A 15166-nucleotide genomic window follows, 5' to 3' on the forward strand; every position below is an offset into this window, starting at 1 on the left:
GCACGTGCTTTTGAAACTCAATTTGGCAGTGTGTGTTAAAAAAGAAAATATCAATACCTTACCCAGGAACCCACTTCTGAAGTGTCCACATAGAGAAACATGTGCATAAGGAAATCTCTACCAGAATGTACACTGAAGCTCAGTATTGGTAAAAAATAAAAAGACTTTATCCATCAGGGAAATGGAGAAATAAATCAAGAGCCATTCAAATTATGTAATTTTCTGAACAAGAATTTAAAAAAAAAGGTTAACTCTATTCTCGATCTTTCCTTCCCCCTTTCTATTTCTCTCTCTCTACCTCCTTCTTTATCCTTTCATACTTCCTTTTTTTCTATTATAGATCTAGTGCCAAATGAAGAAAGCAATTGGCTAAATTATATGGATAGTATGATCCTACTCACATGAAAATTATATTCACAGAAGCCTCCATATTTCTGTGTTGTCATCTTGTCTATCTCACCCCCACCCCCAACTCCCAGTGGAGAGGTTAGAGCAGTAAGGCCTTTTGAGTGCTCACAGTCCCAAGTTGACCTGATATTGACCATGCAGTAGTAGTGGGAGGCTGCTACATAATTTGTGGGGCCCAGTGCAAAATGAAAATGGTTGTTCAAAAACCAGGAAGGGGAGGGAAATCGTAGTTAAAGATACTAAAATGGAGCCTTTTCCTTTGAAAATATTTTATAATGAGGGCCTCCCTGGTGGTGCAGGGGTTAAAGTCTCTGTGTTGTCAAGCTATCGCCAGCCACTGCTGCATGAGTTCGATCCCTGTCCAGTATGCTTACCTACAATGCAGCAGACCTCTTCTGAGTCACCCGCTACTCCCCTCAGCAGTATATTTCAGTCAATCTGCCTGTTTTGCTCCACTCTGTCTCTGGTCTATCCTCTCAACCCCCACAGCTCTTGTATGCATAAATAAATAAAAAAATAAAATCTTTTTAAAAATAGTTTATAGTGATACATGAATAACAAAAACTTACAAATTATGGGATATGGTGTTAATTTATATAATTAAATAACATGTTATTAATGAGGTACCTTGATCATAAGACATTTCTGGCTCTCTTTTCCTCAAATTCGATTATTTAAGTCGTCAAAATTTGTATTTTCAGCAACTTCATTTCAACCAATATAATTGAAAACATCAATAAAATATTACAAATAATATTTGATAACTTCATTTTGAGAGGGGGCTTTCTGCAGATACAACTGCTACTAGTATTGTTTTTTGTAGGCTATGACTACTTTGGGTTAGATTTCTGACAAATTATTTCAAAACACAAATTTTAGTGCATCTAGAACTGATCTTGTGGAACCATTTTTTTTTTTATTATTAATGGTGCTCTATAACTTTATTTATTTATTTATTTATTTGTTTTGTTTATACAAGCACTGGGTACAGTCAGAAGCGCGGGAGGGTGAGAGAATTCACCAGAGCCAGAGCGGGGAGCAGAGCAGGCAGAAGGACCGAAGTACACTGCTGAGGGGAGCAGCGGGAGGCAGGAGAGGTCTGCGCGCCATGTGGGACCCTCCTCTGGTGGCCAGGGAGCAGCCGGGGATCGAACTGGTGCTGCAGAGGCTGCGGGCAGCTTCGCAACCCAGCGCTCAACCGCTGCGCCACAGGGGAGGCCCTGGAACCATTTTTTTGAAAAAAAATTTAACTTAGTCCTTTCCCTCCCCAACAACTCTGCTTGATGATGTAGCAAACCTGGCCCCCACCCACATCATCCCCCTTTCCCTGTCCTTGACAATAAAGTCTGGATTCATTTCCCTCTGCCTCTCCCTCCTCCAACCCAGCAAAAAAATTAACTCTTCACACAGGTCAGTTTTTTGTATATCTGAATAAAATCTTAAAAACAGTATACAATGGCATTTAATGTTTCCTCTGACATTTCCTTTAAGAGTAACTGCTATGGTGGACTGAATTTTATGTCCCTCCCCATTACATATGTTGACATCTTAACTTCCAGTGTCATGGTATTAGGAGTTGGGGCTTTTGGAAGGTGATTAGGTCCTGAGAGTGGAGCCCTCGTAAGTGAGATTAGTGCCTTTCCACCACACAGCAAGATGACCATTTATGAACCAGACACTGACTCTGTCAGAAGTGGGAGATACAAATTTTTATTTGCCACCCAGTCTATGGCATTTTTATTATAGCAGGTCTAACAGACTAAAACAAGTATATATATATATATATATATATATATATGAAATGGAAAATGGCTCCATGATTTATTTGTAATTCAAAATGCCTGTGTATATGTTCTGCCACTGTGTCTCAGTTATAAAAAAAAATTTTTGTGTGTGTGATCATTGTATAATTTATCAAAGCTTTTAGAAGGGAGATGTAAAAGGCAATTCAATGTCACACTTACAGGACATCACAACAAAATTCCATGGGATGTGTCTCTCTTCCAGGTCTCTTAATGTCCTGCCTCCCAAGGGCCACACCAACCTCTCAGCTTCAGGCCCTTCCTCCCTAGTCTCTCAGTTTCTGAAGAATGCACAAGCTTCCAACTTACTCTCTTTAACTAGAAATCATGCAGTAAGTAAAGACTCTGTTTTCAAGACTTCTTTTACAAGGAAAAAACTTAAATTCTCTTTGTCATTAATAATTGATTTGTTGGAAGGTAAGCGTAATGTAACAATCTTTTTACATTTAGTTTCCTTTTTTAATTATTATTTTTAAAGATTTATTAATTTATGCATACAAGTACTGGGGTCTAGGCCAGAGGTGGAGGGGGGGAAGTGCGTAAGGGGGCGGTGAGAGGATTCACCAGAGACAGAGTGGGGAGAACAGGCAGATCCACTGAAATACACTGCTGAGGGGAGCAGCGGGTGAGACAGGAGAGGTCTGCTGCACCATGTGGGTTAGCTCCCTGGCCAGGGATTGAGCTCATGCTGCAGTGGCTGACGATAGCTTGCTAGTGCTGAGATTTAACCCCCTGTGACACCAGGGAGACCCTAGTTTCCATTTTTAACCCTGTGGGTATTTGCTTTGCAATGTACCAGTTTTTCAAAAGCAGAGATTCTAAACTCTTTGAGGAACTCTTACTACTTCAATGTCCATGGATATACTTTTATTTTGCAATGATTTACTGGCAACATTTACTATCTGAGTGCCAGAAGTTTCTGCCTCGTTGCTCAGGCCAGAGTTAATATTTGTGCAGTTGCTGTAGGGATAGGCTCTGGTGACAAAAGGGCAATCTTGCCTTTCACCACAGGTTCCATCACTGGCCCCATGGAGAGGTCATTCTCTCAGGGCTATGACCAGATCTACCATTGCTACTTTTACTACTGTTGCCACCATGTCACTGGTCTGAGGTCCCCTTCTGGAGCCTTTAATGGCCCAGACTGCTCCAGATTCACTTGTGTATACCATGTGGCCTGCCCAACTGTTCAGCATGCACAACACCTGTTGAGTCCATAGGCTGTGTGCACTGACACCCACTATCCCTTCTGTTCAAGTATATGCTTCTTTGTCACATTGGACTACAGTTACAAGACACTAGTTAAATAATAAAATTATTAAGAATGTCAAGACAGTGACAGCAGAGCATTCAACCAAGTCTGAAATCCCTTCTGGGAGCAGAGCTCTGCACAGTTGGCACAACGCTAAAGCCGACCCTGAAGATACAGGTTGGTGTTCTCAGTTATCAAATTTGGCAGCTGGGGGACCATCCTGTTAGTTTTTATACCAAGTGAGTATAAACCCTATTTTGTTCCTGTAATTCAAATTACGCAAAGAAGATTATTTGTCTTCCCCCGTTATGTGGATCTTAGAGACATAATTGCCATTAAATCCACATCAGTGATACAACAGAGAGGTAAAGAACCTGCACACAGGACCTGTATTACCAGGAGCCACAGTGTGGATACGCACTACTTAAGTGTGTAAAAGTCTTCATACTCAGCTTCCTCATCCATAAAATGTGGATATCACTAATATCTACCTCATAGGGTTGCTGTAAGGATTGAGTTGTGCTTGTAAAGAGCTTAGACCAGTGCTTAGCACTCAGTAAATTCTCAGATAATGTCATTATTTTGTTTTCACTGTCCTTGTGCTTTCAAGTCTGCTTTGGAGCAAGCCTGTTCTTCCTCGTGTAATTTCCCCCCCAGTTTTGTCCTGTTTACCTCATGCATTTTATAGTTTACTTTAGTCCTCATAATTTTTTTTATCTCAGTAGCTATCTGTGCATATACACAGAGATGAATCAGAAAAGAGCCTACTGAGGTTCCTTCTAAGGAAGGAAGCAGGAACTGAATCGTGGTCAGGAGGGATCTTCAGCTTAGCCATTTGAATGTTTACAATGGGAATGCATTTACTATTGCCTGTGTAATTAAAAATAAATATTTACAACTGTTAAGTGGAGGTGGGGTGGGGGTGGAAGGTTTCCAGGACAGCCCTGTTCTATGATGACCGATTCAGATATGCACTAATGTTGAGAAACACAACAGGAGCACACATTTCCAGGGCAGTAGATGTCTGCCACCCACCCTTGGTAGTGCAAATAAAACTGCCAGGATTCAGCCCCATGACAGTCCTGTCTTTCCTACTATCCTTTAGCACACTTATCCCACCTCCGAAGAACACTGGGGAGGAACTTTTAGAAGGTGGGAGATGGGTACCACTGTGCCTGGGTCAAATGGCACCTTATCATGTGACACACCCACTGAACATGTTTGAATTGATTGTGGCTCCCTCTTTTTGCCCACACATGTTGCTCATACTTTTAGGCAGCATTTAGGGTTTGACCTCTTTCAGCCCTGTATTGTTCATTGTACCTTGCTTCCTGCAATATATTGTATCCTCCTTAAGAGTACACACAGGATCTCTTATTCATGTCTGTAGACCCAACTTCAACCTTCACCTGTAACCCCAACCAGTCCATTATAAATTCGTAGGAGGTGTTCGTGTGAGGGTGAGAATGCGCTGAACTGGCCCCACCACCACATTAGGGCTTTTGCACTTTATTCCTCTGCCCAGTCCTTGGCCAGCTCCTGTTATTGAGGTTTCAGCTTACATGTCACCTTCTACAAGAGACATTCCTTTACTACCCTTTACATTCCTTTACTATCCTAAAATAGACTACCTTCCATCCAAATCTTTATCTCATAATTTATTTCATTTTTCTCACAGCACTCACAGCAATCTGGAATTCTCTTATTTGAGTCACTGTATTATCGATCTCTCTTGCTGGGATGTGAATCATAGGAGGGCAGGGACCTTGTCTGTTTTGTTTACCCCTGATTCCTCAGTGTCTAGAAAAGTGCTCAATAAATATATGAATGAAATTTTATTTGATTACTGATTCCTTAGTAGAATGTCAGTTTCATGAAGACAGAGACCTTATTTGTGTTACTCCTATATGCTCAACACCTACCACAGTGCTTGCTGCATAGCAGATGCTCAATAAGTAATTGTTGAATGAATATTCCCGACATCCCTTAACATACTACAAACTGAACCTGTCTCTTTTCCTTACCAACCTCCATTTCCTTCTGAGCACCATCATCCACTGACACCAAACCAAGAAATGAACTCACACTCCTTTTACTCATTCACCTAGTATGTTCAATTAGTCCCCAAACCATGTCTATTCAACCTCTAAAATATCCCATTATCTGATCCTTTTCCATCCTTATTACAACTGTCTTCGTTCAGGTCTTATCTTTTCTTCATAACTAACACAATGGCCTCCTCCCTCATTTTTTCCCTTTATATTATGGAACATTTAATGAATTTGTGTGTCATCCTCTTGAAGGGCCCAGGATAATCTCTGTGTCTTTCTGATTTTAATGTACATGCTGCCTATCAAAACAAACACCTTCCTTCATGAAACTAAGAAAGCTTAAGCTGGAGGGCCTGCCACTTGCAATATGGTCACATGGTCATGTTTTGTAAAGTTTGCAAAATGTATTTAAACCACAATTGGTTAAAACTGCTCTCCCTTTCCACTGAGTTTTCCTGGTCACATTTTCCCTTGCATTAGATGGTGTTGGCGCTGCCTCAGATATTTCTGAGATCCAGCTAAGTGGAAGTTATTTTGGGATAAACATTTAGTTTGGTTTTAGTGGAACAGCTATACTTGGTTTATATAACTTCCATCTATCATTATTACCCAGTTGTAGGAATGGCTTCTACGAAGTGCTTCTAGAAATACTCTACCTTTGGACCTAATTTTGTATTCACATGTCTATGTTCTTTTCTTTTTTTTAATTTAAAGATTTATTTATGTATACAAGAACTGTGGTACAGGCCAGAGGTGCAGGGGGTGAGAGGCTTCACCAGAGACAGAGTGGGGAGCAGAACAGGTGGATCTACTGAAATACACTGCTGAGGGGAGCAGCCGGTGAGAGAGTAGAGGTCTGCTGAGCCATGTGGTTAGCTCCCTGGCCAGCAGGGGATCAAACTAGTGCTGTGGAGGCAGCAGATAGCTTCACAGTGCTGTGCTTAACCCCTTGTGCCACCAGGAAGGCCCTCTATGTTCTTTTCTTAAAGAAATCACACCGGGAGCCACCCTGGTGGCACAAGGAGTTAAAAAGCAACCTATGAAGCTATCCACAACCACTGCAGCACGAGTTGTATCCCTGGCCCCCCTGGCTACCCACATGGCCCAGCAGACCTCACTCACTGCTCCACTAGGCAGTGTATTTCAGTCAATCGCCTGTTCTGCTTCCCACTCTGTCTCTGGTGGGTCCTCTCTCTCTCTCACACACACACACACACACACACACACACACACACACACACACACACACACCCCACCTCTAGCCTATGGCCCAGTTCTTTTTTTTTTTTTAAGATTTATTTATACAAGAACCGGGGTACAGGTCAGATACGCGGGAGGGTGAGAGGATTCACCAGAGACAGAGCAGGGAAAAGAACAGGCAGGCTGACGAAATACACTGCTGAGGGGAGCAGTGGGTGCGACAGAAGTCTGTTGTACCATGTGGGACCCTCGCAGGCTGGCTGGGATCGAACCGGCATAGCAGAGGCTGCGGACAGTGTCACAGTGCTGCGCTCAACCACCTGCACCACAGGGAGGCCCTGTGCCCCAGTTCTTGTATACATAAATAAATAAATCATAAATAAATAATCCTACCTCACAAACTCAAAATTTCAGGTCCCACTTAACCTGTGACTCAGTTTTTACTGCTGAAAAACCTTCAGTGGTTTCTTATTGCTTACAGGATAATACCTAATATTCAACTGCGTTGTGCAAATGTTTCCCCATGTGCTTTCATAGGTTCCTATCTGTTGACCCTTTTATCTACAATGTACTTGCTTGTCAATTTAATGAACTTTCATATATCCTCTAAGCCTCCCTGAGAATAGCTTCATCTTGCTCTTTGCAAGAGGTAACTGTGCGTTTACTGAAGGTTGTATTCTAATTACTTATCTCATGCACTGGCTGGCAATTTCCACTGCAGTCCCTTTTCATCATTGCATCCAGAGCTTAACATCCCATCACCTAGAAAATGGGCATGCATATACACACCCGATTTTTTAAAGCGGTGGGACCCTTTAAGAAAAGTAAACGCTAAGAGGATTCCTACAGAATATTCTAGAATGTCTGAGAAAGCTAGCGCCATTTTGAACAATGTTGGTTGAGTTCACTTAACGTCCCACCCCATCCTTAGATTGTGGTCAGGATATCGTGGTGAATGTACATGAAGTCACTGAACTGTATCTGAGCTGAAGTGAAACAGTGGAGTCAACGGAGAGAGAGTTTAGCCATAGCTGGGAAGTTGACTGAAGCTTTATGGAACTGCCAAGGCAAGAAAACTGGGGTGGTAGAGAGTGCAAGGCTCCACTTCCTGGTTCGGAACTCATTTGGCTTCCCTAAGCCAGTGTGTTCTCACTTGGGGATACTAACAGAACTTCTTCTGCAGGGTGAAGAATAAACTATCGTAGACCATGTGTGAAATAAAGTCTTGCCAGCTCAAGGTGCTCAATGAAAGGGAGCCGCCGTGAGCCCTCTCCCTCAGCTAAGACACGCCCCCCCCCCACCCCGCCGCCACTCGCTAATCTTGCAGTTTGCTGTCACAGCGTGCACCTCCGCTCATAGGAGGAGAAGGCTGGGGAGGAGCGTGTGGCGGTGGCGGTTGGAGGAGGGGAGCTTAACTCCCTACTTGCCCCGAAGAGGAAGAAAGCAGAGAAGGTTCTGGCCCCACTCAAAATGGAGCCAAGTGACCGCCTCGACTAAGATGGCGGCTTCCCCGCCTGTCGGCTCAAGGTCCTTAGCGTCGATTGGATCCCTTGAAAAGACGAGAGGGTTCAAAGGTAGCTGAGGCCCGCCCCTTTTTCTCAAAGTGAAGCTCCATTCTGTATGGCGTCACGCGGGAGCCGCCGGCCCGCCCTTCCCCGCCTCTTCCGCGGTTACCTCGCGTGCTTGGCCCCATAAGATGGCGGTAGGGTCGCCTCCCGCGGCAGCGCCGCCACTCTCAATATGGTAGCTGTTTACCCATATTTCTCCTCCCCTCTCCGCCTCAACTTCCTCGTTATTTTGAATAAACTTTATTGACTCCTCTGAATATACTGCCACCGCCACCCGGGTTGCTCCCGGCGACTTTGGGGCCGTTTGGCTCTGATCTGGCCCCTGAGTCATCTCATTCCTCCTCGTTGGTTTTGTTCGCGGCTATTTCCTACCGACTTGGCGACGCCGCCGCTCGCCCACTTGCCAGACGGCCATCGGACTAGGCCTGAGCCACGGTCTCCCGTAGGCCCTTACAGCTGGGCCCGGGACGAGCCTGGAGTAAGCTACCCTGAAGCACCGCGGGGCGGCCGGGGCAGCGCGAGCCAGCGGGTGATCAGAGGGGAAGGCGAGTGCGGCTTGCAGCTTTGCGGTGACGCTCCCAGAATTCGGTGCGCGCAGCCGGTGGGGCCGGAACTGCCGACGGTGCCTCTGCGGAGCCAGTCGCCGAGCGGCTCCGGAGCGAGCCCAGCTGCCAAGGCATCGGTGAGACTAACCTCTGCGGACGTGAGCAATCCCTGCAGCTTTGCAGACGACGAGGCCCCTTATAGGACTCAGGACTGAAAACATTCTTGTCAGGTTTGGGACGTTGGGAGGTTCCTGTCAGTTTGGGAGGCGTGAAGGGATTCTCGTAAGTTTCCGGGGCTTTGAGGATGTTCCTGACAGTTTAAGGATCTGTGGTGAGAATCCTGTCAGTTCTGGGGGACAGAGGCGTCCTCGTCAGTTTGAGGGGCTGCGAAGAGATGCCTGCCAGTTTCCGAGAGGTGGGGAAAAATCGTTGCTTAGTTTTGCGGGAGCGCGAGGAAATTCTAGTCCGTTTCAGGGATTCAAAGAGATCCTTTTTAGTTTCAGAGGTGCGAGGAGAACCCTTGAAGTAGAGGAACGATCTGATCAGTTTTGAAATTGAGGTTGATTTCAGTTTTGGGGGACGGGGGAATAAGATTCCTGACAGGTCGGAGGTGGAATGATTTGGAGAGTGAAGGAAAAGATCGTTTGAATTCGACCCCAGAACTGTGATTTGAGTTGGGCACCTTGTCTGCCTTGTTCCTGAAGGCATCGAGGTAATTTTCGAGTAATCTAGGCCAACTTCCAGGGATCCCTCATCTTTTCTCCAGCCGCCCCGATTTTAGGGGTGAGGAAAAGGGTCTTTTTTTCTGAGATCCCCTAACCTCATTTCTTAGGCTATGGTTTGCGTCATAATAAAAGAGCCATGGCGAGCAAGGAAAGGGTGCAGTAAGGGATTAAAGAAGCTTCCTGAAAAGGCATCAGATATTTCCCTGAAACCCCGAAAGAAGTTCTCACTGATCTGGGGACCAAAGAATGGGAGGAAAATAAAAACGCCTCCACGCCAGAGCGCTGCTCTTTATTTGTTACATATTCTGAAGGCCAGTGGACTTTCTCTGATTGCCCCCTACAGCAGCACCAGCTGTGTTGCATCCCCAGCGGTAACTCCCCATTTGTGCACTGAGGGTTGGTACCAGGGGCGGGGGAGGCGGGGCGGCGGGGCCTGATTCTCTATGTTAAAAGTGTTGTTTGTGTCCAGCATTGTCCAGAAAGGACCTGTGCGGCTGTCTCCCACTCTGCTTGACGCTGCGAACCTGGCTGCTCGCCGAAGGCTCCAAGACCAGGCGAAGATGGCCTCTGTGCCAGTATATTGCCTCTGCCGGCTGCCTTACGATGTGACCCGCTTCATGATCGAGTGTGACATGTGCCAGGACTGGTTTCACGGCAGGTAAGCAGGGGAAGGCCGTACTGGACAGGGTGCAGTGGCCAGGTGCTCATTGCTCACTTTCTTCTTTCTCGGCTGTTTTAGGTTTCACGCAGAAACTTTTCCACCTTCTCTTCGGAGAATTTACTTCAACCCACCTCTCAGATCCCAGTTCTTCCAGCCCTCCTCCCAGTTCTTCCAGCCCTCCTAACAGACTAGGGCCTAACAGACTGGCTTCTGATTTCTACTCTCTCTTTTTCCATGTGTATTTCTTCTTTGCAATCTTCTTTTGAATTTTTTCTCCTTTTTAGAAAATAATTTTTTCCAGCCACAAAGGAAGTATCATTTTTGTGTTCTGGCTATTTTGTTTTGCCTCAGGCACTAGGTTTGGGGGAGACACTAGAGCATTTTTGAGATATTTGAGTCCAACAAACATAGATTTGAGTTGTGGCTTTGCAACTTACTATCAGAGTGACCTTGAAGAAGTTGCTTTGCCTCTGAGCCTCATTGTCTTCACCTATAAAATATATCTATTATATCTTTGCTGATTATTTGAAGCATTTTGCATGCCTACAGTATATGGAGGCAGAAATGCAGTAATATTTAATTTCTACAGTATTTATCTGCAGCATCATCTAACTAAATTGAATTAAGTTAAGGAGATATTGGGTAAAGTAGCAAGAGAAATGCCACTAATGAATTCCCTGGGTTAACCATGGGTGCACATGAGCACCTGTCACCCAGGAGTTCAGAAAGATTAGCATGTAGAATAAAAATTGTAGTGTTACATTATTATATTATTGGAACTTAAGTCCCAGCTTTGGAAAGAAATCCACTAGAGGGATTTTTATACTGCAGTGCAACAGAACAGTATATGGTGCCCCTCTCCTCCTGTTGCATGTTAGATTCTAGAGTTTTCAGTTGTCACTAGTACCAAAGGAGCTGTTCCTGGGGACTTGATTGTTCTTGGGTATGTTTGGTCTGTACCCGAGACCAAACTGAAGGTGCTGATGCTGCTTAAATTCTGCTCTTATTAGGGACTGTCCTGTGCAGTGCATCCAAATTCATATTCAGCTGATCTTTATTGAATATTTACTGTGCGCCAGATGCACAGTACTATTTACTGCTTCATGTTATTTCATTTAAAAGCAGATATACCTGGGGCAGGAGGCTTCTTTCTTTCCCCTGGAAATAAATGGGAATTAAGATGGCTTCCAAGATTCTTAATATCCTTGCTAGTGCTGATCAAGTCACTCCTTTGCTTAAAATTCTTTCAGTGGTTCCCTTACAGAATAAAAGTCAGTTTCCTTTGTGTGAAAGATAAGATCTTTCATTATCTACTTGTTCAGCCTCATTTCTTGCCATTCCTCCTCATTGTTCTTTATGTCCCAGCAAGACTTAACTACATATAATTCTCGGAAAATTTCATACTCCTTTTATGCCTCTTTGTTTTTTACATGCTGTTCCCATTAATGTCTTCTCTTTTGCATCTCAGAGGATACCTCCTGTAAAATACCTCCTTCCTCTGGGTTATCAGTGTTGTTTGGGTACATCCTAATTGAAAGCAATTATTTCATATCACAGTTATAAAAACATCTGTGTCACTCATTAACCAGAGCTATCTGAAAACCGAGGTGTCATCTTTTCATTTTTGTTTTCTCCAGAACCTAGTTTGCTGCTGAACATGTAATAGATGCTAGCACATTTTGAATGAATGAATGAGGTTTTTGAATAAAGTTTGTGATGTTTGCTTTCGATTTTTATGGGAAGTTTATAGGTTCAAACCTGGAAAGTGAACTGCCCATGATATAGAGACCCTAAATGCATAGACTGGGAATAGGTAACAGTAATGAATACTTTGTGTGTCCCCATGACAGGGACTCAGAATAAATTATTTCATTTAATCCACACCTAAGCCTGAAAGTTAGATATTTCTTTTTCTAATATTTAAATTTTTATTCCTGATCACATAGAAGAGACATTGTAGGAAATACCAAAAAAGAATAGAGAAGGAAATAAAAAATCACCTATAAGTCTACTATTCAACACAGTCCACTCCTAATTTTTTTTTCCATTAACTCCCATTAATTGACTTAAAATATAAACATTTGTACAACATGGAATCGTATTATACATATCATACTGTAAACTGGCTTTTGTTCCTATTTAACATTACAATGTGATTATTTTATCAGGTCATTAAATATTCATCTAAACCTAATTTGTGTCATATATGTGTCCCCATATATATGTGTCATCAGTTACTAGGTCATTTCCTCTGTAGTTGGATAGTTACGTTATTCCTACTTTTTTATATTACAAATAATATTTTGATATTAGAGACATTTTGGGGATTCTGGAAATGTTTTGCATTTTAATATAGGTTAAAACAAAAAGAAAAACGTGAACATTTTTCACAGTAGACACTTGACATTTACAAGGCACACAACTGATTCTTTTAAAAATTTCAAATTTGGGCCATCTTCCTTCTTAATCATATTTCTTTGTGAGCCCTAGGTTTATGTGCATATCATAACACAAATTAACTGCCTGAAATTTATTTTCCATGAAAGAAACCAAGTTTTTATTTTTTCTCACGCTTTTTCTGGGCTGCTAGAGAACAAGGAAGCCAGCTGAGCATTAGGTCCTTGGTGGGTGGCTGCTCTTGCGTACTCAGTGCGCACATATGAGGTTCTTAGTGTTCCGTTTAAATTTGTACTTTAGCACAATTTAAACTTATTCAATATTGTGGACTTTTCATGATTATGCACAATAGTTAAGTCTACAAATGGCATTGGTGATATAAATCTATTTACATCTCTGAATAGATAGAAGCTGGATTTCTTAAAAGTCCAGTTAGGAACTGATGGTGCCAGGTTAATTCCTGGAAAGGTTATAGCAAGGAGGGTGACTATTCCATTTTACTGAGAATCTGAAACTCATGGAAGTTAAGTGACTTTCTGAGTCTGGATTTGAACTTAGAATTATTTGGCTTTTACAGTTTTCCCATCTATAAAAGAAGCATTGGATGGCATATCCTGGAGGTGGTGGCTGTGGTGTGGACTCTGAACTCTAGAGGAAATGTTTTCAGATCTAGGTTCAAATTCTGACTTTAACTATTTAGCAGAAGGTTTCATCTCTATGAAGCTTCAGTTTCCCAAGAGTTGTTGTGGTGACTTCAATGAAATGGTATTATGGGAGTTTAAAATTATGAATTCAATTTATTCAGAGGTTAAGGACTATACATTTTATCTATTATTTATTTATTTATTTATTATTTTTTTTTTAACAGATAGGCACAAGCCACTTTATTTTATTTTTATTTTTTTTTATTTTATTTTTTTTTAACATTTATTTATTTATTTATACAAGCACTGGGTACAGTCGGAATCGCGGGAGGGTGAGAGAATTCACCAGAGCCAGAGAGGGGAGCAGAGTAGTCAGAAGGACCGAAGTACACTGCTGAGGGGAGCAGCGGGCGGCAGGAGAGGTCTGCGCGCCATGTGGGACCCTCCTCTGGTGGCCGGGGAGCAGCCGGGGATCGAACCGGCACTGCAGAGGCTGCGGGCAGCTTCGCAACCCAGCGCTCAACCGCTGCGCCACGGGGGAGGCCCTTATCTATTATTTAAATGGATAAGTTGTGGTAGTTTGTGCTTTTCAAGGAATTGATCTAATTCATCTAAGTTCTCAAATTTAAGTGTGTGGAATGGTTCACAGTATTCCCTTAGTATCTCCTTTTGATACTTGTAGGCTGGCTCTGTTAGGAGAACTCATTTCATTCTTAATATTGAAAATTTGTATCTTTTTTTTTTTCCTTTGTCAGGCTTGCTAGAGATTTATGAGTTTTATTATCTTTTCAAAGAGTAAAGTTTTTGTTTCACTGACTTTCACTATTGTCTGTTTTAAATTTGATATCTGTACTTTATTATTTACAACTTGATCTGGATTTGCTTTCTTTACCTAGTTTCTTGAGGTTGGGGCTTAGATTTTTGATTTGAGAGTTTCTTTGTTTTATAATGTAAGCTTATAGTGTTGGTTTCCTTCCTCTTACTGACTTGACTATGTCCCACAAATTTTGGTATGTTTTCCTTTTCATGTAGTTCAGTATAGTCTTTAATTTCCCTTGAGACTTCCTGTTTGATCTATGAATTACATAGATGTATGTTTTTTTAGTTTCCAAGGTTTTGTAGTTTTTCCTCTTACTGTCCTTTATTGATTTCTCATTTGATTCCATAGTGGTCAGGGAATATACTCTGTATGATTTCAATTCCATTAAATTTATTGAGGTTTATTTTATTGACAAGGATATACTATGTCTGGTAAATATGATCACTTGAAAATAATGTATATTCTGTTTTCTGTAGATTGTTCTATAAATGTTGATTTATAGAGCATTGGTTGATGGTTTTGCTGAATTTTTCTGTACTTGCTGATTTTCTATTTGGTTGTAAAGTCAGTTGTAGAGGAGGTGTTGAAATGTCCAGCTATATTGTAAGTTTGTCTGTTTATCTTTGCAGTGCTGTCATTTTTTGCTTCATATTTTGAAGCTTTGTTGTTTGATGTGTATGCATATGAGATTTCTATGTCATCTTGGTGGATTGACCCTATTATTGTTATCTAATATCCTTGTCTTTCTTTGGTAATTTTCTTTTCATGGAAGTTTTATCCTGCTTCATTTTGATTAAAAGGAAGGATATCTTTCAACATAATTGTAATATGGAGTGACTTTTTTATGGACTGCATATATTCACTATTACTTTTATCTACTCTGTCAAATCTCTTTTAATTGGTATATTTAGACCATTTATACTTAATACAGTTAAGTATAAATATATAAATATATATGTTAAGTATAAAAATATATGTTAGAACCTAAGTCTGTCTATTATTTTATATTTTGTTTTTTTTTTCTCCTTTGGTTTCTTATTTCTCTGCTTTCTTTCTCTTGCCTTCCTTTGGTTACTTAAGCCTTTTCTAAAATTCT

At 41.9% G+C, this 15166-nt stretch overlaps 2 protein-coding genes across 2 annotated transcripts in view; both read left to right on the forward strand.

Annotated features, from left to right (window-relative positions):
• FAM120C (family with sequence similarity 120C) overlaps positions 1-2463 on the forward strand; it is a 139773-nt gene extending 137310 nt beyond the window's left edge. Inside the window, exon 16 of the mRNA XM_054695706.1 lies at positions 2416-2463. Within this exon, the coding sequence (XP_054551681.1) occupies positions 2416-2424 (9 nt within the window). The 3' untranslated portion in view covers positions 2425-2463. The remainder of the gene's footprint in view (positions 1-2415) is intronic.
• A 6359-nt stretch (positions 2464-8822) lies between these two features.
• Positions 8823-15166, forward strand: part of PHF8 (PHD finger protein 8) — a 143886-nt gene continuing 137542 nt past the window's right edge. The window contains 2 exon segments of the mRNA XM_054695897.1: positions 8823-8960; positions 10018-10206. Of these exon segments, the coding sequence (XP_054551872.1) occupies positions 10109-10206 (98 nt within the window). The 5' untranslated portion in view covers positions 8823-8960; positions 10018-10108.

The sequence above is a fragment of the Talpa occidentalis genome, unplaced genomic scaffold (genome assembly GCF_014898055.3).
Source record: "Talpa occidentalis isolate TD23 unplaced genomic scaffold, MPIMG_talOcc4v2.1 talOcc4.15, whole genome shotgun sequence".
NCBI lineage: Eukaryota > Metazoa > Chordata > Mammalia > Eulipotyphla > Talpidae > Talpa > Talpa occidentalis.